Below are 27169 nucleotides of genomic sequence, written 5' to 3' on the forward strand. Positions count from 1 at the left end.
TTTTGCAGCTGGATTTCAGCATATAAAATTGTATTTATTCATACTTTTTGAAGGAACAGATTACAGTGTTTGTTATATTAGGGGTGTGGGGCAACATCAGCAATATAGGCCTGTAGTGCTAAATATGGTTCTGATTGGCTAATGCACTAGGTCAGGTGGTAAGGACAGGGGTCCATAGCACAATGTGCATCTGAATTGCAAGCAAGTGTCTTCCATCTGCCCTTTATGAATACAGATGGGCAGCACTGTATTCATGAGGCAGACTCAGGACTCAAGAAAAAACAGTATTTTTCCACATTCCTTTGCACTTTGGACCCTGCCCTGCACATGGTAAATGAGCAATTGTATCTCTTAATACCTGAGCTGCATCCAACACTATATCCCCTTTCCTGTCTTATAATGTCCCCCCTCCATTATGCTTCTGTATTCCTCTATAATACACTGAAATTCCTGTCCTCATCTGACATGGGAAGGCCTATTTACCAAAATTCAAAGTGTGATTTTTTTTTCTTTTCCTAATTTGAATAAACTCTGAAACTTACCATACTCAAATGTGTGCTTATTTATATAAAAAATTCCAGTGGCAAAAATATAGAGGAAACAGACCCAGCAGTTGTGGCGGGGGGGGGGGGGGGGGTGCGTACTATGGGGTCTGCTTCCTTTTTAACTATAGAGATCCCCACTCCCCGGCCACCTCCTACCAGATATATTATTCCCTGTGTTATAGTAGCAGTACATTTAAGGCTGTTATATTGGAATTCATTAGAAGAAGATCCATTCCATAGCAAGAAAGCCTGTGAAACATTATCTCCAGAATTCATGGAAATGTGACCACAATTTTTGCAGCCGAGACACAAATTCCTTTCTTTTATCGACTATGGCGCTAGAAAATTGTTTTCCGAAGGTTTAGCGCCTTCGTGATTATCCGAATAACGCATAATAGTGTGCAGCAATGGCTCACTCTGGAATGTAGTCCCTAAATGAGTTGAAACTTAAACTCCTCCCACTGGCGTTTATGGCTGAGTTGGCATAAAGTTTTGGAATCTTCTCCATCTGCTTGGAGACGCCCCTCCTCTTAAACGTTCCAGGGGAAACGGTTCCTTGTTTTAGCAGGTCATAATATAAGTTATTGAAGACCAGTGCTGTCTCTTCATAGCTGTCTCTGGTGGAGATTTCATAACAGGGATACTTTAAGGACTTGGAGAGTTTTTCTCCTTCGTCGGTGGTTACCATGCGGTCAAACTCGAGGTCCTTCTTGTTGGCCACAATAACCACAGGCGGCAGTTCCCCGGCTCCTTTCCGTGCGTTGGAGTGGACATGGTTAATGAGGAAGCACAACCTCATCACTTCGTCAAAGCTACACCGATCGGTTACAGAATAGACCACCGCAAAGCCATCTCCCCATTTTATTTTCTCTTCTATCTGCAGCGAGTCCTCCTCCTTTGGGAAAAAAGTAAAATAAATGTATTAATGATACAAATCAGTAGGAATATCCTTAGGGTAAAGACACACAGAACTACTAGTAGCAGCTACTTGTCACGGCTACAGAAATAGACAATGCTGATCATTTACTGATAACTGTCTCTGTATGTTTTAGCAGAGGCAATTCTCAGTATTGCCAATGGCAGGGGATTTTCTGGTGTCTAGTAGCCGTAGCTCTGTAGTTCTGTAGCTCTGTTTGTCTTCACCCTTAGACTTGGGTTTTATAGGGGCAGATTATGGGCACAGTAAAGCAGGATGAACAGAACCAGGCAGAATTAGGGATTGGCCCAAAATTCTGTGATTTTCCAGAAAGGCGGAACTGTACTCTCTGTCTAATTATACATCTGTCTGCCATTGTGTGTGCCATACTCTGCCTGTATGTGACATACTTATGTCCCCTATGCTGCCTGTGTGTGCCATACTCTGCCTGCCTTATGCTACCTGTGTGTGCCATACTCTGCCTGCCCTATGCTGCCTATGTGTGCCATACTCTGCCTGCCCTATGCTGCCTGTGTGTGCCATACTCTGCCTGCTCTATCCTGCCTGTGTATGCCACACTCAGCCGGCCCCATGCTGCCTGTGTGTGCCATACTCTGCCTGTATGTGACATATTTATGCCCCCTATGCTGCCTGTGTGTGCCATACTCTGCCTGCCCTATTCTGCCTGTGTGTGCCATACTCTGCCTGCCCTACGCTGTCTGTGTGTGCCATATTCTGCCTGCCCTACCCTGCCTGTTAGTGCCATACTCTCCCTGCCCTATTCTGCCTGTGTGTGCCATACTCTACCTGCCCTATGCTGCCTGTGTGTGCCATAATCTTTCTGTCCTATGCTACCTGTGTGTGCCATACTCTGCCTTCCCTATGATGCCTGTGTGTGCCATACTCTGCCTGCCCTATGCTGCCTGTGGGAGATGAACCTGGCAGGGTTTTTTTTGGGAGTTTGTTAGCATTTGGAAATAGTCATTATATGGTCCCTAAGGTGTGTAATTGTGTGGTGGGAGTTGCTGTGCTATCCACAAGGGAGAAGGAGGCGGCATATGGATTTAAGGGTGTGTCTTAATATGACATAATATAATTATTTCACATATGAATGAAGGGTGATATCTCTACAGCGAGCACCAACCATTTGGGTTTTAGATGCGCTGCCACCATTAATCTGGGTATGGTCATAATAGCTCTTAAAAGCTCTTGTGATAACATAGGTGTGGTTTGAAGCGTGTGGTCACAACTGGCTTCCATTATCGGTCCTCCACCATGTAGGCCTGAAAAATTCTGGCCCTCGTTTCCACAGAAGGATAACCAAACGTTGAAAAAAATGCTATGTAAAATTGTTCATGGTGCTTTTAACTGCAAATATAATGCATTTTGTAACAACCAAACAGCCACCTGCTGGTCAGTTTCAGTATCTGCACATTCAGAGAGTTATACATTTAGAAAGAAGACAGAGGGGCCGATTCAGGTCGATAACACTTATCGCATGGTTTTTTGCGTTATAAAGTAATTAAGTCCCAATTCATCAAAGTCATTTTCGCATGCGTTAAGACACATATTGCACATCGCAATGTGTTATTTACCTCGCCTTAATTTAGCGAATAGAAATAGTACTAATGCATGATTCACAAACACATATGAAGCGTTAAACGCACTAAATATCGCATTAGATTGTGCGAAAATTAACTCCTACTTGGGGCGGTAATTATAGAAAAGTACAGTTAATGAGCTTTTGGCAACACAATATGGACTTTGCAGTGGGATTTATTCAAGTCTGTGTTTGCCCTAGAGTGATGCAGCCGCCAGTTTGCAGGGAAATTGGCATTTTTAAAACAGTAGTTTTTCCGAAAGTAACTGCTACGTGCGTAATAGCGAGCGCTAATATGGTGTGTATGGCTAATATAGCTTGTGCCTTTCCATGCGCAGCGTAAATTTTCACGCATGCGGTAAATATTGTGTAAAATTGGTCATTGCGAGTTAAATAATGCAAAGAACATCGCTTCTAAATTATGACATGTGTCCTTTTAGTTAATCGAGTGTTATGTCGCAAAAAATAAGAGGCAATAAAATTTTTAACGCATGCTATAAATAGCGCTCGTTTTATCGACCTTTAGTGAATCGGCCCCAGACTGTTATGATATCACACTGCACTGAAGGTAAAACTCTCTGAATGCACAAATACTGAAACTGACCAGCAGGTGGGGCTGCTATCAAATGTATTATATTGGCAGTATGGAGCAATATTGTATTACATTTTGTTACGCTTCACTTATCCTTTAAAGCATAGTTGGGATTATTTGAGGGTTTGGATGCCAGCATTGCACCTTGGCACTATTTAACCATTAAATAATCCCAATAGGGCTGTTCTGCCCCCAATAAGGGGTAATTATATCTTAGTTGGGATCAAATACAGGTACTGTTTTATTATTACAGAGAAAAGGGAATCATTTAACCATTAAATAATCCCAATAGGGCTGTTCTGCCCCAATAAGGGGTAATTATATCTTAGTTGGGATCAAGTACAGGTACTGTTTTATTATTACAGAGAAAAGGGAATCATTTAACCATGAAATAAACCCAATAGGGCTGTTCTGCCTCCAATAAGGGGTAATTATATCTTAGTTGGGATCAAGTACAGGTACTGTTTTATTATTATAATGAAAAGGGAATCATTTAACCATTAAATAAACCCAATAGGGCTGTTCTGCCCCCAATAAGGGGTAATTATATCTTAGTTGGGATCAAGTACAGGTACTGTTTTATTATTACAGAGAAAAGGGAATAATTTAACCATGAAATAAACCCAATAGGGCTGTTCTGCCCCCAATAAGGGGTAATTATATCTTAGTTGGGATCAAGTACAGGTACTGTTTTATTATTACAGAGAAAAGGGAATCATTTAACCATGAAATAAACCCAATAGGGCTGTTCTGCCCCCAATAAGGGGTAATAATATCTTAGTTGGGATCAAGTACAGGTACTGTTTTATTATTACAGAGAAAAGGGAATCATTTAACCATTAAATAAACCCAATAGGGCTGTTCTGCCCCCAATAAGGGGTAATTATATCTTAGTTGGGATCAAATACAGGTACTGTTTTATTATTACAGAGAAAAGGGAATCATTTAACCATGAAATAAACCCAATAGGGCTGTTCTGCCCCCAATAAGGGGTAATAATATCTTAGTTGGGATCAAGTACAGGTACTGTTTTATTATTACAGAGAAAAGGGAATCATTTAACCATTAAATAAACCCAATAGGGCTGTTCTGCCCCCAATAAGGGGTAATTATATCTTAGTTGGGATCAAATACAGGTACTGTTTTATTATTACACAGAAAGAGGAAGTCATTTTTAAAAATTAGAATTATTTGGTTATAATGGAGTCTATGGGAGATGGCCTTTCCATAATTCTGAACTTTCTGGATAAGGGGTCTCCAGATAAGGGATCCCATACCTGTACTACATTAATCATAGGAACTAATAATGACATTCCTACCTGACCAGCAGTGTCCAAGATTTCAAAATGAACATATTCTCCATCTATTGCCGCTGTGTGTCTGTAGATCATTTCTGCCCAAAACAAAAATGAGTTAAAATTGTCAAAGGGATTCTGCCACAGAAAAACATGTTTTCATGAAACATGATAGAGCTCCTCTAGCAGAATCCTGCACTAAAACCCAGTTTAAAAAGAGCAAATGGATTTTTTGTATTTAATTTTGAAGTTTCCTAGGTGCCCTCAGCCATGTGACTTGTGCTCTGATACAGGGTCGGACTGGGAGGTGCAGGGCCCACCGGGGCTTCTGCCTCGGGGGCCCCTGCACCCCCCCAATGGCCCCCGCCGCAGTTCTAATGTGTAGCGCTTGCTCCTTCTGAAAGCTCAGACTCAGTCACACTTTACTGCTGCGCTGCAAGTTGGAGTGATATCACCCCCCCCTCAGCCGATCAGCAGAACAATGGGAAGGGAGCAAGATAGCAGCTCCCAGTAGATATCAGAATAGCACTCAATAGTAAGAAATCCAAGTCCGGCTTGGGACTCCTCCAGTTACATGGGAGTAGGAGAAACAATAGGTTACCTGAAAGCAGTTCTAATGTGTAGCGCTGGCTGAAAGCTCAGACTCAGGCACAATGCGCTGAGATGGCGCCTACACACCAATATTACAGCTAAAAATACATTTGTTGATTCAAAAATAACATTTTAAATGGTAGAACGAACTAATTGGGCCCCAGGCACCAGGTATTAAGTGTACATGTGCACCAGTACCCAGCACACCACGGTGCTGCAACCCAACAATAAGGTTTGAACCACAAGGGTAGCAAAAATGGTGTGATCCAAACCTTGCTCCAACCCCCCTGTATGCTGTATGTTTGGAAGTTGTAACAAGAGACAGAAAAATGGAAGTGTTTTTACTGGTCGTAAGAAAAATATTTAACTCATTTACTAAAGAAAGTGCTAACTTGAAACTGGAAACTGCACTTTTGAAATTTAGCACTTAAGTTCCCTTTATGTATGGAATTCTTGAACAGAGTTTGTAGAAGGCTACATCCAGTCCCCAGGCCTTCAGGTAGGTAGCCCACATTTCTTTTTTGAATATGGTGTCAGCAATAGATTAATAGTTAATATTAGTGATGGGCGAAATGTTTCGCCAGGCATGGATTTGCGGGGAATTTCCGCGTTTCGCCTTTGGCGGATTGTTTCGCAAAACGGTTGACAAAATTTGCCGTAGAAAAATTCGGCGCACGTCCAAAAATCGCCGGCATCAAAAAAGAATATTCGCGGGCGTCAAAAGAATAGCTGCGCGCCGAAATAATAGCCGCGGGGGACAAAAGAATAGCCGTGCAACAAAATAATAGCCGCGGGCGACAAAATAATAGCTGTGCAACAATTTTTTTTGCCGCACAACTTTTTCGCCGTTTCGCGGATCTTTTGAAAGAATTTTTTGCCAAAGCGAAACGGAACAGATTTGCTCATCACTAGTTAATATAAGACCTAGCATTTCAAATACAATAAGACCCAAACAGCCCCTTGTAGGCCTAATGAAGATAGACTTTCTATGGCATCTTAAGCTCTTGGCTCCTAATAGTCCTGCAAGGTAGTTAATACTTTACCAGGCTCCTACATTCTTCTGTTAGCACATAAGCACTGACCTACAGACCTGTAAGTGATTGCAACCCTCATAATTAAGCCCTTGGCCTCTCTCTGCACTGAGAAATATAGACGAGGATGGGAGCGATAAAATCTCAAGTGCCTGCTGCCCTCTACATCCCTGGAAAGTACTTGTTGGTAGGGGAAGGCGCTGGCTCCTGCTTTACCCAGGGAAAGTGCCCAATTGCATGATAATTTAATCAGCACAGAGAAGCTGGCAAAAGAAGCAGTGAGTGGTTCTCAAGTGGAAAATAACTGGATACACAATCCTCGTCTTTGTGGGCAGTCAGATCACAATGCAATTTACTTTCTAAGAGATGCGTGAGAGCTGATATGTGGGGATTTTATCTTTTTTTTATAGACCAGAGCGGTGTCTGCACCTTCTTTATAGAAACCATTGTCATAGAATTATTACCATTACATCAGAGCACCTTTATTTTATTTACTTTATTCATCTGATGTAAAAGGCATTGCTAATGTACTCACCTAGTGTTGGGTCGTAATCCCCGATAAATCGCTTTGTGATGAACCTCACGGTGAGTGCTGGGTAGGGAAAGGATGAAAAACTGCATTATTTGCAAAGCCAAAGTCCACCTTTAACAGAGTCTCAAAATAATAATTTCTGATCATATTTATAAATCTAACATTGTGAAGCAGATCCATAAGAGTACAGGTGAGCAGTATTAGAACAGCCCATTGGATGATGAATCCTTTATACTTACAATTCTACAATAATTATGGGTAACAGGTCTTGAAACAAGTGGTCTAAACTTCTAAACAGGCCCATCTGCTAAAAAGGGTACTGTTCCTCTGGACCTAAGGACCCAGACAGCTTTGGCTGTGTCCATCATATCAGAGCCCCCATTGCTGTGATCACCAACCAGGAGTAGATGCACAACAAGTAGTAGGCAGACGAGGTGGGGAGAGGTGGTCAAGTGATGGGGTGTGGACCAAGGGGAGTGAGAAGAAGTACTACTAGCTGACTTGGGTCCTGGCTTTCCTTGCACATGCTTCCAGCTTGGCAATGACAGCAGTGGGGGCTCGGAAATGATGGCAGGCAAACATGGCAGCTGCCCGCACATCTGTGCAGCTCCTTTAAGAATTTGGCACCTGAGGAGAAAGAGTTGGTTGTCCCATGCTACATAAGGTGGCCATACATGCTATAGACAAATAACATATTGTAGTGGTACATATGCTTATAGGAATAGATCTCACCCATAGTATAGGTGGGCCCAGGTGCTCATGCCCCAGACCTTCAGCCAAAGGGAGCCATCATGGATACATCTCAGATATAGAATGAGGGCAGGCACTCCGGTATAGTCAAATATGAATAGCGATTGTTCATGAGAGGTAAAAGTAAAATCAAAAACCTTTTATTTAACACATGATACAAAAAGAGCCTTACGCGTTTCGTACTTCCTGGTACTTAATCATAGGCTGAATGAAAATTGACACAGACAGAGTATTTAAGACCAAAGGAGCCAATAGTTATTCAAACTTAATTAGCTGATGTAAACATGATTAACCAATCCGAGACAAGAGTGGTTGACTCTTGTCTCGGATAGGTTAATCATGTTTACATCAGCTAATTAAGTTTGAATAACTATTGGCTCCTTTGGTCTTAAATACTCTGTCTGTGTCAATTTTCATATGGCCATACATGCTGCAATCCACTCGAGCAGATCTTCTCTCAATATGCCCAGCTAAGGTGAGCAATATTGGGGTAATTTGATCATTTGGCTCAAATTAAAAAAGTGGGCATAGGTGCCATCGGACCAAAGACAACACCAACCAGCCGATGCGGTCTCCGAAATCTGCGTAAAATGAGATCTGCCCAATTTTAGGCCAGATGGTGGTTGGGTAGGCTGGTCAGGGGTGCCCATATACGTCAGATAAGATGCCAAATGTGTCTGAAAGACCCAAATTACTATGACTATGGCAGTGGAGGGAGACCACATAGGAGACTGTTCCAGGGGCAGCACGGAAATCATTTTTTCTGCAGTCTCATTGCTCAGAGACAGAAATATTCTCTTAATTAAAAAACAGAAAATCAAAAGAAAATTCATAACATTGTTGGAACATTAAAGACACCTTCAAATTTAAGAAATAATGAGCTTTTAGATCAAAGCAATGCAATATGGACTCTGACAAGGACATCTCTTATCTGATAGATTAATAAGGAGTCTGCCCAAACAACGCCATTCCCTTAATCCAAAAATAACTGAGGTCTCAAACTCAAATGGGGTGATTGCAAACACGAGTGCTGCTTTTTTATTTTATCCCCCCAAAAAAAACAATTTAATTGAATTGTTTTTCTAATTAAGTAAAGATGCAAGGGTTACACTAATGCTGAGCTTTTCTTGTTGCATAAATTCTGCAATATTAAGGCCTAGTGCACAGTTTATAAAGGAGCATGCATTAGAGCGCCGCAGTTTTACAACAAAATGTTTCACTCCAGTGCATTTAAAAGCTGCCAGCTTGGGTCAAAATCAAGTTGCCAGTTTATCTCCCTGTGTTTGGACCTGCCTGATCGATATAGCTGGCTGAAAATCAGCTAGATATTGATTAACAGGTTTGAAAATCCTGTTGGATGAGGACTACATCAGTGCTAGTGATGTGTGGGTCGACTAAAACTTGGCCCGCACCCAAACCTAACCCACTCCCAGCCAGGACCTGACCCGGCTAGTCCCCTCTATTTATAGACCTGAGCCCGACCTGCCCACCGATGATGTCACAAAAAGGCCAGAGGCGAAAGCGCACCCATAAATCAGAGAGCCAGAACATGGAAGCCGGCAGTGTTGTGCGGGCCGGCCTGATACCCACAGGACCCTGAGGTCGGGCAGCTTTGGCCCAACCTTGGCACCACATTTGTGGGTCGCGTGCAGGTTTCCTTGTTAGAGGAAGGTTCGGGTTGAGCTCTTCTGCTTGCTCTCCCTGCCCACAATCCACAAATTATAGAGGTCAGCCTGAACCTGCCCGACCTGTGGGTCCCTTGGGTATTGGGCCAACCCGCACATCACTAATCGGTGCCTCTCCCTATGAACCTTCACAGACCCATCCCATTATGATCCAATTGTTGGCGCAGTAGCCAAATAATTGGATTATCCCAACTGGGATTTTCCAACCATATAGGTGGTCAAATCGAGTAAGGATCTGCTCATTGGATGAAATCACCACTCGAGCAGATCCTTACCTGATCTGGCCACTGATTTTTTGACTACTGCTCCAACACTGGCAACCTTTACCAAATGAGCAGATATTACCAGGTATGGCCATCTTAACTGACGATAACTGCATGGATTGGATTTTGAACCTGGATCAACTAGAAGTTATACAGGTTTCATTTGGGTGAAAGGTTGAACTTGATAATCATGTGTCTTTTTTTCATTTACTTTGGAACTAGGCAAGTCAATTACAGGCATTTTTATTACCAATGCAGCTAAATGCTAACATTTAGTGGCCCATTAATTAACATTCTGATTTTAGTGGTTTTAGAAACCACTTTAGAAACCAGGAAAAAAAACCAAATTTTCACCAAAACCACAAATGCGTGCCTATTAGCGAGCAGGCTTTAGTTTCAGCTGCTCTCCTAAATTCCTATGTCACTGTTTAAACATTAACAAATGTACTGCATACCCACGTTTGGTGTAGCAATTTGTTTAATTATGTAACTAATTATCCTACAATTTAAGCTGAGCTTAACTCTTTCAAAACATGCACTGGCTCCCTCTGTTATGCTGGTTGGGTTAGGGTTTTTTATTTTGTACTTTTCCTGCAAGTTTTTTTACCATTATTTCGTCGGAGTCAAACAAATGAATTTTTGTGTCCTTCAACTAGTTACCAGAATCCTTGGTAAGTCATTCCTGGGGCACGTAGCCTGCAGCCTATTCACCAGACAGCCCTTTATTTAAAGAGATACTGACACCTGAAATTAAACTCTTATTTAAATGTATTGTAGGGACCCATAGGGTTAATATGTCCCTACGGCTTTAAGCCCTACTATTTCCTATATCTTCCTGTTACTGGGCAGAGACCCATGTATCTAGTGTGCCATTAGCATATGTGCCTTATTGGTTAACAGGGAGACCACTCCCTTGGCACTTCAATATAATGCTTAGCAGGGGGGTGGGTCTTCCTCTTTGGCTGCATCTGTTGACATCTGTTGGACCCTGTGAATGAGGAGTAGTGAGTATCAGGATAATTTATAAGAGCACTTTCTAGGAAAGGGAGTTTCTGGCTCCAACCAGGAGAGATTAGCTGGAAATACTCTTCCCTACAGGCACCCTGAGGATACAGATACTTGGCCAGCCTACTCTCCGCAGAGAGGCCGTGCTGGTTGGCTCTCCTTGCCGTTTCCACCCTCGGCTGAGGTGGGCTAAACTGGTGGACTCCATATTTTTCTACTTGAGCAATTGCCTGATATCTCCTCTGTGTGAGTATTACTATAACCCTGTGGATAATTGTCTTGGACAATAAACAAGTTACATTCCGGTTTACCTCAAAAGAACCTTCTGGTGCCAATTCTTTCATTTGCTTGCACACAGCATAAGTTATTTGTAGTTGCACTACACCCCAGGGATATTTCCAATTAACGAAAGCCCATCTGATGTGTAGAGTCCTATGTACCCCATGCTCTAAAGCCATTCTAGCTGGTGTTGCCTGTTTTCACAGCCAAATAGGGGTTACAGTATTATAACATTGTCTTTGCATGAGATTCCTGATGCTTTTCCATTACCTATCAGATCCCCCAAGTTCTTCTGTGAGGGGGCTGCCATATTAGTGCAGCAGGAGTCCATTAGCATTAGAAACTATAACTGACAGGTTGAGAAGGGACAGTCAGGTTTTAGGATCATTACAAAAGCAGCCCTATCAGTGAAAAACAAGATAACCTCTAGCAGTGGCGTAACTATCTGTACAGCAGACCCTGAGGTCAGGGGAGGCCGGGCAACTGAAGGGCCAGGACCGTGGGGTCTGCTGTTTGCTTTAGTAGCCACAGAATGACACTGCCTGGAATTAGACAACTTGTTATCTACAAAAAACCCCATATCCTTCTCCATTAAGGATGCCCCCAACACACTACCATTTAGTACTGTATACAACCTGCATTTATATTATTTCTTCCAAAGAGCATAACTTTGCCCATGTCCACATAGAACCTTATTTTCCAGTTTGCTGCCCAGTTTTCCAATTTTGTCAAATCGCTCTGCAAAGCGGCAGCATCCTGCATGGAACGTATAGTTTTGCACAATTTAGTGTCGTCAGCAAAAATAGAAAGAGAACTCTCTATGCCCACCTCCAGGTCATGAATAAACAAGTTAAAAAGCAAAGGACCAAGGACTGACCCCTGCGGTACTCCACTAACAACACTGGTCCAATTAGAAAATGTTCCATGGCCATCAGGTCCCCCATTCTGGCATATACACAAGATTTTGGGGTGATACAAAACTTTCCTTAATAACAGTGCCCCCAAAATTGCGCTTGCTAACGTTGTGAATTCCAGGGCAGAATGAAACAAAATTGTAATACTTTATACAGTGTAAGTAACATTTATATTGCTCCACTAAAATGACAGAAAAGTATTTTTTATGGTGACAGGTACTCTTTATCTAATGCGAAAATGAAGATTTAATATAAGCTTAATCTCACTGATATAAGAAGATTCGCAAATATAATCAATTGAATATTCTGTACTGTTTATGAAATCAAGTTATTCTTCAGTATCTCAATCTCAGCAACCTGTCAGTCTCTCTTCATGCTGAGGTCTGTGTCCGATTTTGATTTGATTTTGACAGGTAGGTGTAATACGTCTAAATAACAAATAACTGATCTAGTACACACCCTGCATGCAGAGAAACAGGGTTCCCATCAGAGCAGTTATTTTGAAAGACTGATCTCAGAAGGTGCCTAGAACATGTATTATATTTAGAAAGTTCCCTAGGTTTTTAGCTCACCATATTGACTTTTCTGGTTTCGCAACCCTGGTCTCTGGCTTTCAACAGAAGAAAATGTGGCAACCCTTCATATTGTATATTGATTCTTTTTGTTATTGGTCTTTTAAAGTAAGGCAAGCCAAGGCAGCCAATATAGCTGCAGTTTTACTGGGGCACATGGGGTACTATAGTTGCTACAACTATAGAGGAAGCAGACCTACGGGTCCAGGCCCCCCGGTCCCACAGGCCCCAGTCTGTTTCCTCTGTAGTCGTGCCACTGCTCTGGGTGACTTCCATGTGGCCCCAGATTTGCCTTTCATGGTCTTTATAAGCCTGGTATTTAATAATATTTTGTATATGGTTTTGAAAATTATCTCCTATGGGAAACTCTTCAGTTTATAATTAGACTTTACATTTATTTCCTGGAATATTGGAACAAGTTCTTCTCATGTATCTGCATATTTGAGTTCATATCCATTAGCAGAAGCAGCAATGATTGCTTGGATCTGGTAATCCCCTGCAGAAACGGTGACCTGTTAAGGCAGTGGCTAATTAAACCTGATCTTCAGCCGCACACACCGAGGCACAGCCAGACATATGGGCACCAGCATGCCAATTAAAAGGCAGAATTCAGATATCAGAAAGCCGAATCTATGCATTTCATGACACACCGAGGTGGTTTCCTCCGTGACCAGTGAGTTGCTCCAGTTTTCCTCTGCTCTCTAGGTATGTGAATAAGTAACAATTAATTTGAAACCCGTCTTTGTGTATCACCAGGAATGTTGTTTAATCGTTCTCGATGTAAGAAACTGTATAGGTCATTTATTACTGCCCCTACCTACTGTATATGCCTCCCTCCGTCAACCCCTCATGAATACAACACAGCCAAGCGCTATATTATTTGGGGGGAATGCAGGTCTCTGGGCAGCAATTTTTTATAGTTCAGGGCAGGATGCAGTTTGTTAGTTAAGCTTTTACCCAGGGTTCTCTGATCCCCAAGACAGCACTACATGTGCCCTGGAGAGTGAGGAGAAAAGACTCTTCTATTGTGCCATAATTCCCTTACTAAGGACCAGTGACCAATTTTCGGCCCATCGGGGTGCACATACATGAGCAGATAAGCTGGCAAATCGGGCTAAAGGACCCAAATTGGCATTTGAAATCTGCCCGTGTATGGCCACCTTAAGGCTGATGTCAGACGAGGCGCAGGGCGGATATTTTCTGCAAGTGGAAAAACGATTGCCGAAAATTCCGCCCTACGCCTCCTACATGTGCCTGCACCAGAATGAATGGAATACGCTCGGGTACAGACACATGTAGCGGAAATACGCATAAAAGCAAGAGTTTGAAAGTCTCGCATTTTTATGCGTATTTTGGCTACATGTGCCTGCACCCGAGCGTATTGCATTAATTCGGGTGCAGGCACAAGTAGGAGGCATAGGGCAGTATTTTCAGCAATCGATTTTCCGCTTGCCGAAAATATCCGCCCTACGCCTCGTCTGGCATTAGCCTTAGGATGTATATGTAACCCCCTATGTCTGCCTGCAATGTAGCTCCTGATATCAGATGTACCAAGCATAGGGGTTCCACCTCTGTTCCCCTTTAATTACTTAAGTGTGCTCACCCTGCCTGATGTGCAGTTTCAATATGTGTAAAATAAATCCTACTTCAAATGGTTCTAGGGTTGAGTGCCCCTTTAAAAATTGTTTTGCTGTCAGGCCTGGTAACTCCTAAGGGCTCAGTTCTTGTGAGTACAGGTACAGGGTGCAAGGTACTAAGAGGGCATACATTGCATCCCTTAGGGCCCATACATAGAAATCCTAAACCCTAATGACACACAGGACAGGGGTGTGCCAGCGATGCCCATACCCTACCCTGTAGTAAGCCTTGGCAGGAATACATTATATAACAGTTGTGACAATTCCACTCTATTCAACTATACGCAGCAGGCATAAAGGGCCCATGGCTGGGATTGAACTGAGTACCCCAGCACTGCAAGGCAACATGAATAATCCAATGATAAATAACAGCCACAAATACTGTGTTAATTAACAAATTTTTTGTCTGCTCAGTTGATGAGATAGGTACAGTATTACAAAGCAATATATATATAGTGATTTAAGGTTCCAGGTTCAGTGGCCTGTAAATGATATCCAGGAAAGCATAGTGAGACAAATGATGGAATGTAGGATTATGAATTGGAGATCAGGACTTCAAAAGATTAAAGAATGTTGTTTGTAAGCAGCTTTAAATGATGGAGAACTGGTTCTGCTACATTTATATAGATTGTAGTCTAGAGAGAACAGATAGGAAACTGAAGGGCCACAAGCCCTTTCTAATCACAAGCCCTTTCTAAATGATGTTCCTTTTTAGTTCTGTTTCTGTACTGATGGCCACACAACCCAGCGAATACACCACAACATGTCTATCTATAGTCAGTTTGTCAGCTGATTCCACGGCTATCTCCTGGTGACCAGTCACGCATTCCTTCCCAAGGCTGGCTATCTCCAGACTGTGCCAATTCATAGCGCACCAACAAGCTGCTATTTATCAAACAGTGAGTCATCTGCCGCTTAGCATTTACCAGGTCACATGATTGGACAATATCTGCACTGTGTTCTTTTTGTTCTTTTTTTTAATTTTATTACGCTCTTCTTCCTAGAAATTTCCAAGAGTGTCTTTTTCTTTTTCTCTTTTAAAGCAAATCACTTGTAATTTGGTATTTATCTGAAGAAAAACCAAGAGAATGTCCTTTTTATGAGAGTGAATAAAAGAAATTACATTTTGATTTTCCGCAGAAGGGATAGACATTTGTATGGCTGTGTAATAGGTTTAAGACGCATGACCCATGGGAGATCCTCTGATACTTTAGCACTAACCCTTCAGAGGTTCCAGCAGTATCCAGGGCTCATTAGAGCTCCTCTGCTATTCTTGCAAAGGTCCTAGTGAGGTTCCAGCAGTGTCCAGGGCTCATTAGAGATCCTCTGCTATTCTTGCAAAGGTCCTAGTGAGGTTCCAGCAGTGTCCAGGGCTCATTGGAGATCCTCTGCTATTCTTGCAAAGGTCCTAGTGAGGTTCCAGCAGTATCCAGAGCTCATTAGAGATCCTCTGCTTTTCTTGCAAAGGTCTTAGTGAGGTTCCAGCTGTATCCTGGGCTCATTGGAGATCCTCTGCTATTCTTGCAAAGGTCCTAGTGAGGTTCCAGCAGTATCCAGGGCTCATTAGAGATCCTCTGCTATTCTTGCAAAGGTCCTAGTGAGGTTCCAGCAGTGTCCAGGGCTCATTAGAGATCCTCTGCTATTCTTGCAAAGGTCCTAGTGAGGTTCCAGCAGTATCCAGGGCTCATTAGAGATCCTCTGCTATTCTTGCAAAGGTCCTAGTGAGGTTCCAGCAGTATCCAGGGCTCATTGGAGATCCTCTGCTATTCTTGCAAAGGTCTTAGTAAGGTTCCAGCTGTATCCTGGGCTCATTGGAGATCCTCTGCTATTCTTGCAAAGGTCCTAGTGAGGTTCCAGCAGTATCCAGGGCTCATTAGAGATCCTCTGCTATTCTTGCAAAGGTCTTAGTGAGGTTCCAGCTGTATCCTGGGCTCATTGGAGATCCTCTGCTATTCTTGCAAAGGTCCTAGTGAGGTTCCAGCAGTGTCCAGGGCTCATTAGAGATCCTCTGCTATTCTTGCAAAGGTCCTAGTGAGGTTCCAGTAGTATCCAGGGCTCATTAGAGATCCTCTGCTATTCTTGCAAAGGTCCTAGTGAGGTTCCAGCTGTATCCTGGGCTCATTGGAGATCCTCTGCTATTCTTGCAAAGGTCCTAGTGAGGTTCCAGCTGTATCCAGGGCTCATTAGAGATCCTCTGCTATTCTTGCAAAGGTCCTAGTGAGGTTCCAGCTGTATCCTGGGCTCATTGGAGATCCTCTGCTATTCTTGCAAAGGTCCTAGTGAGGTTCCAGCAGTATCCAGGGCTCATTAGAGATCCTCTGCTATTCTTGCAAAGGTCCTAGTGAGGTTCCAGCAGTATCCAGCACAGACAAAAACAGTCACATTGAAAGTCTTTCTTTTTGTTCTTCCTGCTGACCTCCCCATTTATTGCTCTCAGATACACCTAGTGGGGAATAGCCACTACATTTGGGGAATCACTGCTGTAAAGAAATCTTTTTTGCAAAATATTATTTAAGAGTGAGAATTAGGTGAAGAATGCACCTCATTGTGCTGCAGGCATAAATACTGAAGGAAAGTTGTATATATTTTACACAGTATTCAATGATTTGATTATTTTATTAACATCTTTCATTTTTTGAATAACTCCTAATTAACAAAATTCTCTTTTTAGAAATTTCACCACCAGGAAACATAGTGCTGATAGTCATTGCTATTAGTTCACTTTATCAACCACCAAAAACACATGGACTCCTGGCACTTTTCCTATTCGCCTAGAGAAATGCACATTCCAGCAAAGTTAATATGATCAGTGGAAAATTCATTCATCACATTTTCACAAGAATGTTTAGCATGTTGCACGCTAAAGTATATTATCATTCAGAAACTGTATATTTTCATGTAGAAGTAGGCCTGTTCTTTTACTTCCAAGTGTATATCAGAAGGCAGCATAACCCTTGGCCCAGAATGTGATTCTAGCTTAGCTGGATGGAGCAATGGATGGAGCATTGGATACAATAGATTACTCTATCAGCTGGGCCCTTACGATGTTATATGGAGGAAGGGACTGGGGCAAACTATTTCACTCAGCTGCACAAATGAGATTTTTAGGATGCCAGAGGCTCTTAAACATGAAACAGGTTTATTTAGCATACAGGGATAAGTACTCACATAGTATTAATATTATTATAGAGGTAGAATCAATATTTAAGTACAGAGTTGAACACTGGCACCATTGTTGAGGCGGCTCGGCAGGCTTAATGTACATCTTGTATGAAATACCAGCTAGTGGTCCAAATCCCCTCCAGCAGAAACCTCAGGGAGTAGATTCAAGCCTGAGCCCCTTTCCATGACTGCGGTCCCTATTCTATAAGGCCAGTATCACCTTGTAAGAGTTACCCCCAGATGTCAATCCTACGTTGGAGCTTAGTGCTGCTGTTTCTATGTCTTACTTACACTCTTATGTCTATGGAGAGGTAGTCCATCTAGTGTTGTCTAGTTACCTTATTCATGGGGTCCTTGTTTCTGACTTCACTAAAGGGGTTGTCCATTTAGAGTACTCTTCTAACTGGGGCCTTGTTGTCTCGGGCAACAATTTCCCTAGTTGGAATGCATGCAACATTAATGAAGTCATTAGTGTCCCATTAATTTGGTGCAAGTCATTTGTGTCAGTGGCCCCAGGCTGCTAAGGGAACCCTGTTGAGACTGCATTGGCATTAGCCATATGTTGTTAATTATCATGTATGGATGCAAAATCTTTGTGAATAGGATTAATGTCAGACTGATGTACTTGGACCCACCAGGCCCCACGCCCTCACTAACCCATGCAGGTCCCCCACACGTTGCACCAACCCAACAAGCCATCCCCTGCCATATGCAACTACTTCAGCCAAAGCCCCCTCTTACTATGGTGCTGTGGACTGGTGGCAGATAACAGGTAGAGACATCAGGACTAGCTGGGGAGGGCCAAGGCTGCGACCCTCCACAATTTTTCCCAGCATCCAGGTTGGCCAATCTGACCCTGAATGGAATCAATGTGGGGTCAATTTTGCTTTTATAAGTGAGCCCTTCTTTGCTTTTCTTTATTTCTGATTTTAAGCATCTCTTGGAGGAGGTGAAAATATACTTTTGGCTTGATAAAAGTGGTTCCGCCTATTGTTGTCCTAGGGGTACAATAAAAAAGAGAGCCAATAATGTCACCCCAATGATATATAATGATATATAGCCTTAGTCATCCAAAGATGCTTAGGACTTTCAACAGCACAGATACAGTGTAATAGGTTTACAGGATCTATTATCCAGAAACTCATTATCCGGAAAGCTCTGATTTACAGGCCATCACTTGGTTAACTTGTACAGATATTACCGTTCAGTGGCCTATTTTTTTATTTGGTTTTTAGAAGAAGATTAAAGCTGCAGCATCTGAATATGCCCCTGGATACAATTCTGCCCACGAACCATTTCTACATTCCAATGATTATATCTACTGAGCGGAGTAACGAACGTGTCAGGCAATAATTACCGATGAGTACAAACTAAAAGGCGCGTCACGTTTGTGAATCAGAACAGAAGGGTGAAGCTATGACAAATGACAGCGATGGAATATATTGTTACTAATATCAAAACCAGAACGCAGTTACACTGATTTGCTAATTAAATTAATTAAATGTGAAATAGGCTTTTTGCTAGGAATTAGCTCTAATCAGAAACAGATCATAAATCTACACTTGTTACTTCTATGCTCTTGTCGCTATATTATTTAGTAATCAGATCCGCTCTCGGAGCGGAAAATAAAACCAACTGCATATTGTATTATCTTGTGAATCCAGAAGGTGAATCTTGTGGCATTAGAGGAAAGGCAATATACAGGTATGGGATCCCTTATCCGGAAACTCCTTATCCAGAAAGTTCCGAATTACGGAAAGGCCATCTCCCATAGACTCCATTATAAGCAAATAATTCTAATTTTTAAAAATGATTTCCTTTTTCTCTGTAATAATAAAACAGAACATTGTACTTGATCCCAACTAAGATATAATTACCCCTTATTGGGGGCAGAACAGCCCTATTGGGTTTATTTAATGGTTAAATGATTCCCTTTTCTCTGTAATAATACAACAGTACCTTGTACTTGATCCCAACTAAGATATAATTACCCCTTATTGGGGCAGAACAGCCCTATTGGGTTTATTTAATGGTTAAATGATTCCCTTTTCTCTGTAATAATAAAACAGTACCTGTACTTTTTGGGTACTTTTTATTGGGTTTATTTAATGTTTAAATGATTTTTAAAAGACTTAAGTTATGGAGATCCAAATTACAGAAAGATCCCTTATCCAGAAAACCCCAGGTCCCGACCATTCTGGATAACAGGTCCCATACCTGTACAAAGTTGCTCTGATTATGAAAGCTCATTCTATATTATGCAGTTCACTTAGGGGCTGATTTACTAACCCACGAATCCGACCCGAATTGGAAAAGTTCCGACTTGAAAACGAACATTTTGCGACTTTTTCGTATGTTTTGCGATTTTTTCGGATTCTTTACGAATTTTTCGTTACCAATACGATTTTTGCGTAAAAACGCGAGTTTTTCGTATCCATTACGAAAGTTGCGTAAAAAGTTGCGCTTTTTTCGTAGCGTTAAAACTTACGCGAAAAGTTGCGCATTTTTCGTAGCGTTAAAACTTAAAAGGTGCAAAGTTTCGCGTTAGTTTTAACGCTACGAAAAAAGCGCAACTTTTTGCGCAAGTTTTAACGCTACGAAAAATCGCCAGATTTTACGCAACTTTCGTAATGGCTACGAAAAACTCGCGTTTTTACGCAAAAATCTTCGCCCTTAGGGTGACTGAGGTGCAGAAGTGCAGGTAAATACAGAATCATATTGTAACTTGCATCCATGGGCTCAATGTCTGAATGACAAGCAAGGTAGGGAAGGGATAGGCGTCAGGAAGGGGTGTATCTATGTGCCACCCCATGGCCCTTATAAAAACACTGTTGCCAGGAGGATTTGTGCCTGTTTTTTACAATTTGCTCCTTGCCTTTCATGTTATAAATGAGCCTATATGTCCTTAGTGAAGCCAAGGTTTGCCCTTAGTTGTGCTATCTACCTATATTACCTTAGTGTAGGGCACTCATACAGGGGCCTATTTTACCTACACCATAAGGGTACAGTGAATACAATAAGCATTGAGCAATAGCTTTGGCATTATTATATTTCCTTTCTACAGAGTCCTGCTTTACATAAATATGATTACGACTGATGATTAAAATGATTGGTTGGTAAGCATAATCCTAAACTGAGGCAATAGTACAAACAGATTTAAGGATTATTCCACATAACTGCAGCCTGCTGACTGTAATCCCTTGTTGTTTTATGGGACCCTGAACCCGACTCCTGGATATGTAAAAACCACCATCATTCTGTGCTTCATCAGACATCAGCTTACTTTCATAATTACATAATTGCAAAACATTTGCATCTGTCAGCATCACCATTTGCTCATAAAAAACCCTGCCTACCATCTAATATAGGGAGAAGCAAGGAACCCTGGGTAGTTGTCTGCAATTTGCCCCAGACCAGTAAATAATTCATTCCTGACTCAGTAACAAGTAGTGATGCAGTGAGGCATGGATTTGTATGGAAAAATTCGGTGTGCGTCGAAAAAATGACGCGCACAACAATTTTTTTTTTTAACATGGAACATTTTCGCGGATTTTCCGGCAAAGTGAAACGGGACAGATTCGCTCATCACTAGTAACAAGGCCAGTGCCTAAATAAGCAATTCACTAAGAATATTAATAGCAGTAGCCTGGAATTTTTCCCTTGCTAATAAGGATCCCATCCAATGCTAAGCCAAGTATTATTGGCATCCAAGACAAAAGTAATTGGCCCCCACAAACTGCCTGCACCACCAACTCCTCCCCATACCTCCCCTGCTGTCTAGCACCTTGGTCTCACTCCCTGCTAGATGGCTGTGAATTCACCACCACAGGACATTGATTCCACCCAACCACCGCGTGCACAGTTAGCCTAGTGTCTTAGCCTCCCCCCCATATGCGCCCTAGCCACATGCCTCTTCTGCCTACCATAGTACTGGCTGGCCCTGATCCAGTCCTGGTTGGTTTCCCCTAATGGAGACCCTCTAAATCTCTGGGCCTGGAGCAGAGACAAGTGAAGAGAATGGCTTTGGGGGTGAGTTTTAGTGGGGAATACTCAGAACCAGAGGTAGACACAGGTAGCAGAGGTACTTGCCCAGGGTGCCAGCATTTTGGGAAAGGGAGATTATTGTTATTTTGTTGTCCAAATCCAATGCTCTACCAACAACAGCTTCTTGTTTCTCTGCTAGCTTTCTGACTGCCACCTTGGCAGTGAGGCCAAAGCCCCTTGGCCCAGCTCTGGGAATACTGGACGTTATGCGGTTGCAACTATAGCACTACAGACCTGTAGTATTGAGAAAAGCTCTAGTCAGGGTGGGAACTAGGGGTGGGCAGAAGAGGCATGTACAAAGGGTGCAACAGTGGGGGCACCAAGCACATATCTTCTCTGTCTCTCTACCCCTAGGTAGGTCCTTCTGTAACTCTGGCTGAGGTAGCAGTGTGGACTTTTCCCACTCAATAATGACTAGAAGGGGAGAGGCGAATATGAGTTGGGCTTGCTTTGGCACCCTTGCCATTTGGCGCTGTCATTATTTCTTTGAATAATGCTGAAAGGTACAGGATCAGCAAAGGACAGTGAATCAGTTTGACCTAAACACTCACAGAAACATGAGCTTTAGACCAGGTAGTTCTCCCATTAAATGGCTTATTTTAGTTCTGATTTATGCCTGTTATACTTGTGTTTGGATATCTTTATTGCATGAGCCCCCAGCACATGTAGCAGAAGGCTATTTCATGTATGTGACATGTAGCAGAAGGCTATTTCATGTATCTAACATGTAGCAGAAGGCTATTTCATGTATCTGACATGTAGCAGAAGGCTATTTCATGTATGTGACATGTAGCAGAAGGCTATTTAATGCATCTAACATGTAGCAGAAGGCTATTTCATGTATCTGACATGTAGCAGAAGGCTATTTCATGTATCTAACATGTAGCAGAAGGCTATTTCATGTATCTGACATGTAGCAGAAGGCTATTTCATGTATCTGACATGTAGCAGAAGGCTATTTCATGTATCTGACATGTAGCAGAAGGCTATTTCATGTATGTGACATGTAACTGAAGGCTATTTCATGTATCTGCCACCCTTACTCTAAAGAAGTCTCTCCTTTTCTTCTGCAGCTCCCCACGCAATTTCACTGAGAAGCCATAACAAATAGTCTGAGCTTCCGTGAGAATGCTTACTTTCTGCCATAGTATCAGAGTCTGTTTGGGATCCCTCAGTCAGCTGTATTGGGAGGGGGTGCTCCATGTAGCTGCCTATCCCAGCCTCTGATTAATAGCAAGGTATGCTGAGTTGAAAGAAGATGATCGCTCCCATTTAAATCTCCATATCAGCCAACAGCCGGCTCCTGTCTGTGTTTTCACATGTGTGTGCGGCTAATGAGAATCCGCCAGCAGATGGGAGAACAGTTGCTAAATACTCACAGCTTGTGTCAATTTCTTTCAAAATGCAGAAAAAGCGAGTGCTTAGTGTCAAATTAAATGTGATAAATTAAAAGGCTGTATTTGACTTTATACAATATACAACTGTTAGCTTTAAATATATAAAATAACATTAAAAAGGGCAACTAAACCCTAACTACATATTTTTGAACTGTTAGCCCTAGTACACTTGCCCTTTGGTCCCCACCTGCACCACCTCCAAGTCTCTCAACTTGATGTTTCTCAAAAACACCCCCTGAACTGCAGCAGTGTTGGTGGCCGCCATTAATGGCGGTGTCACTTCTGTTCTTAAATGATGGTGACTGACAAGCAGGAATATGGCCACTAGCCCAGGACCATAGGTTGGGTTGAGCACACACCTACTCGCAGCACTGCTCGTGCTCCTGCAGGTAAAAGATTTTGCCCAAATTGCTAATGCCCCCATTATTTTTGCATTGAAGATTAGCAATTCAGTAGGGTGTTAGAGCTCAGGGCTGTTGCTGAACAAAATGGTGTTCCACTACTCAGAACAATTAAACTCTGATGAATCTGATGAACTTAACCATTTGTCTACTGCAATTAATGAGTCAATTTGTCAAACAATTTACCGGAAAATTTCACTGGAAAATGTTTTTTAGTAAATGAGAAAAAAGATCCTCAATTCCCAAACGTATCCATTTACCTTTTGTCTTTCATTCCAACATGTACCAAGACACAGTAGCATAGCTATAGGGGAAGCAGACCCCACAGTTTTAGGGGGCTTGGAAGAAAGGATGGGGGGCCTGGACTGCTGTGCCTGATTCCTCTATAGTTGTAGAGACATCCCCCACCCCACCCAACCTTCTATCTGAGAGCAAGCAGGCTGGGAGAGCAGGACACGACCAGACAGGGGGCTTTTTGGGCACTTCTTAGTTACACCACTGCCAAGCAGAAGGTTCATTCCCAGCCCCACTGAATAATATATCTGCCCCATCAACTGGGTGTCTTAAGGTCCCCATACAAGGGCTGATTCTAATCGGCCCGTTTATGGGCACTCCCGACGGGCCTGCCTGACCGATATCTGGCCTGAAATCTCAATCGGGCAGGTTAGAAAATCTAGTCGGATCGGGGACCGCATCGGCTCGTGTATGCCTATGCCCGTCATTATAATTCGATTGTTTGGCCCCAGGGCCAAATGATCGAATTAGCCTAAATTCCCCCGATATCGCCCACCCGTAGGTGGGGGATATCGGGAGAAGATCTGCTCCCTTGGTGACATTGCCAAGCGAGCGGATCTTAAGGTCACATGGTGACTAATCTCCCCATGTGTCACAGCCCTTAGGTGAAGACACACAGAGCTACTAGTAGCAGCTACTTGACACAGAAATAGACAAAGTTGATCATTTACTGATAATTGTCTCTGCATGTGTTTTAGCAGAGGCAATTCTCAGTATTGTCTATGGCAGGATATTTTCTGGTGTTTAGTAGCCGTGACAAGTAGCTGCTACTAGTAGCTCTGTGTGTCTTCACCCTAAATGCATTCATTGTTTGGGGTTATCTGACCTATAGTTATTAGTGTTGTAAGAAATTAGGAAAGGTAAAAAGAAATACAGAAACTACAAATGAAATATCTAATTTTATGGAATGGGAATCGTATAGGCACCATTTAACTCACAGTCACAAAGGAATTAAGTGAATAAACAAAATAAAACAGAATGTTTTTCTAAAAATTAGGATTCCCTGAACGCATGTGTCTCTGTACAGAGCTGAAGTTGGGAATCTGGGTGGTACTGGCGAGGCAGCCTGGTGCTGTAAAACTGCCTTTGAGTGGGAGATGATTTTGGCTGGGACCTTCCAAATGAGAGGAGGGGGAGTGGGAAGAAAAAAAGAGATAAAGAAATATGTGCAGCTTGGTCTGCTCCTGTTATTCAGATGATAGTAAGGATATGGTATAGATGTTACCCTGATTTTAAGAATTTGTTTCTTCTTAAAGATACATCACCTAAAGTGCCCAGTGAAACGTTATGCGTAAACTGAAGTATTTTGGTCACAGTAATTGGAAGTCTGCACCTTCTCCCTAAGGGCAAATACACTACTACTTTGCAGCAGCTACTTTTCATGGCTACTAAAGGCCAGTAAATACCCTGCTATACACAGTACTGAGAATTACCTCTGCTAAAACATACAGAGACAATTATGAGTAAATGATCAGTATTGTCTGTTTTTGTAGCCGTGACAAGTAGCTTCTACTAGTAGCTCTGTGTGTGTACTTAGTAATGCCACTGGATTTGCCGGTGGTTTGTTAACCTTACATCCATAGTGATAGGATCATTTGTCACAATTATTGGCTGCCATTAAGCAACTATTGTTTTTCTTGTATAATATAAATACCTTCAACCCCCCCCCTTTCATTTTTGTCTCTGTATTAGAGCACAGAGAAGCACAGCGGGGATGGCAGCACCATGTCTGACTGTCTCCAGTGCCCAGGCTCCCTGGTATTGATTGCCGAGAAGGAGCTTACACTTTGGAAGCCAATGATGTTCTGGTTTCCAGTGTGCATTTTCCTTAATGGTGATCAATAGCAATCATTTCTCATTTATAGTAAAGCCACACCAGCTTGGCGAGGTTGCCAAAAAAGCAGATCTCAACAAACTTTGGCCACGCACACAATGGGCCAAATCTGGAAGTTTTGATTGTTGGTGAGCACCGCGTCAATATGTAGATGCGGTCCTTGCCCAATGGGATTGTCAAACCTTCCTGTCAGACAGGAAGTCCCAAGTGCCCGATAAACGCCCCATAAGTTGCCAACTTGGTCTAGTGGCGCTGGGCAGGCAGTTTTTAACAGCCAGTATTTGGCCAGCTCTACTTTGTAAGTGCCAGCAGTACTAACCTTGTCTATGTCTATGCTGGAACAGGGTTGGGACTAGCAGTCGGCTGAAGGGGCATGGGCTTAGGGCTAGGTACATACCTTTTCTGCCTGCCCATCTGTAACTGTTGCATGCATTGGCAAGCGGGATGGAGGCATGACGAATAGGGGAAACTGTGGTGATTATTAGATGACGAGGGGGGGTCACTTAAGGGTGAATTATTGCCTTGGGGCTTTTACCTTTTGGCCTGGCACTGCCCTGTAGACATACTGTCACTTACTAGCCCAAATCCAAAGTTCTACTAAAGGCAAACAGCATGGCTGACCTGAGTAAGTACCTTGCATCTTGTGCATCCCTGTGCCGGAAGCCTGCCCATATTATAAAATACATATCATTGAGGCACCCATATGAAATAAACACACAGACAAGGCAAAGGGCACACAACGGCGGAGAAACAACAACCAATATCACCCCCAGAGCAGTTTTGATCCTATTAATACAGGCGGATGATGCTGGGGTGAGGCTGGCCTGGCATAAGGAATGGAGATGCACCTATCAGCGCCCATACTGACTGCCACTGACTGGAATGGCAATCACTTGTCCCTGCTCATATGTGTAGGTTTCACTGAAGTGCGCACTTCACACACTGAGCCAGAAGGTTGCAATTCAAGGCAATGCCATACGGTTGGTGGCACATGGTACACTGGCAGAGAAAATGCCTAAAGGTCGATGCAATATTTTTTAACAAACATTTAATTAGACATAAGAACTGATAACATAATTACACATAATCAGCCCATGCTATATCTACTTTCAAGAAATTTGGGGATAGCCCTGGTAGATAGTACAACTCCGATCTTGAGGGGATGTCTGTCTCTCTGTCTATCTATCTAAATATATGTATCTATCTATATGTATCTATATGTATCAATCTATATCTATCTATCTATCTATCTATCTATCTGTCTATCTATATCTGTCTGCCTGTCTATCTATCTATCTATCTATCTATCTATCTATCTATCATCTATCTGTATAAATCTAACTGTATCTATCTATCTATCTATCTATCTATCTATTCATCTATCGCTATCTGTATCAATCAATCTATCTCTTTATCTATCTATATGTATCATTTTATCTATATCTATCTATCTATCATCATCTAACTATATCTATCTGTATCAATCAATCTATGTCTCTATCTAACTCTATCTATCTATCTATCATCATCATACATACATACATACATATCAAACTAGCTATTTAATCATGCAATTTAATACTGCCAAGCCCTGATGACATGAGAAAAGAGAGAGTTACCTGTTTTGCCCACAGCACTTTGCCCCAACACTACAATCCGCATGGTCCGTGCCGGGGCGAGACTCCAGGATCTTCTGAGGGTGCGTGGGAGTGGGAAGTTAGAAGTCATGCTGTACTTGTGGGGTCGACCTTGTGCTCCACGTATTAGCCGGTGGTGACAGCAAGAGGCATGTTAGGGTGGGCAGTTAGAGTGGGCTGCTAGAGTGGGCAG

At 42.4% G+C, this 27169-nt stretch overlaps 1 protein-coding gene across 1 annotated transcript; it reads right to left on the reverse strand.

The window, feature by feature from the left end:
• LOC100145332 (uncharacterized loc100145332) lies at positions 1–27169 on the reverse strand. The gene is given in 4 exon segments (NM_001126805.1): positions 1–1440; positions 4973–5046; positions 7106–7162; positions 26959–27169. Coding segments are annotated over 4 exon segments (657 nt in total). The 5' UTR covers positions 27002–27169; the 3' UTR covers positions 1–957.

This window comes from Xenopus tropicalis, chromosome 4, assembly GCF_000004195.4.
Source record: "Xenopus tropicalis strain Nigerian chromosome 4, UCB_Xtro_10.0, whole genome shotgun sequence".
Taxonomy (NCBI): Eukaryota; Metazoa; Chordata; class Amphibia; order Anura; family Pipidae; genus Xenopus; species Xenopus tropicalis.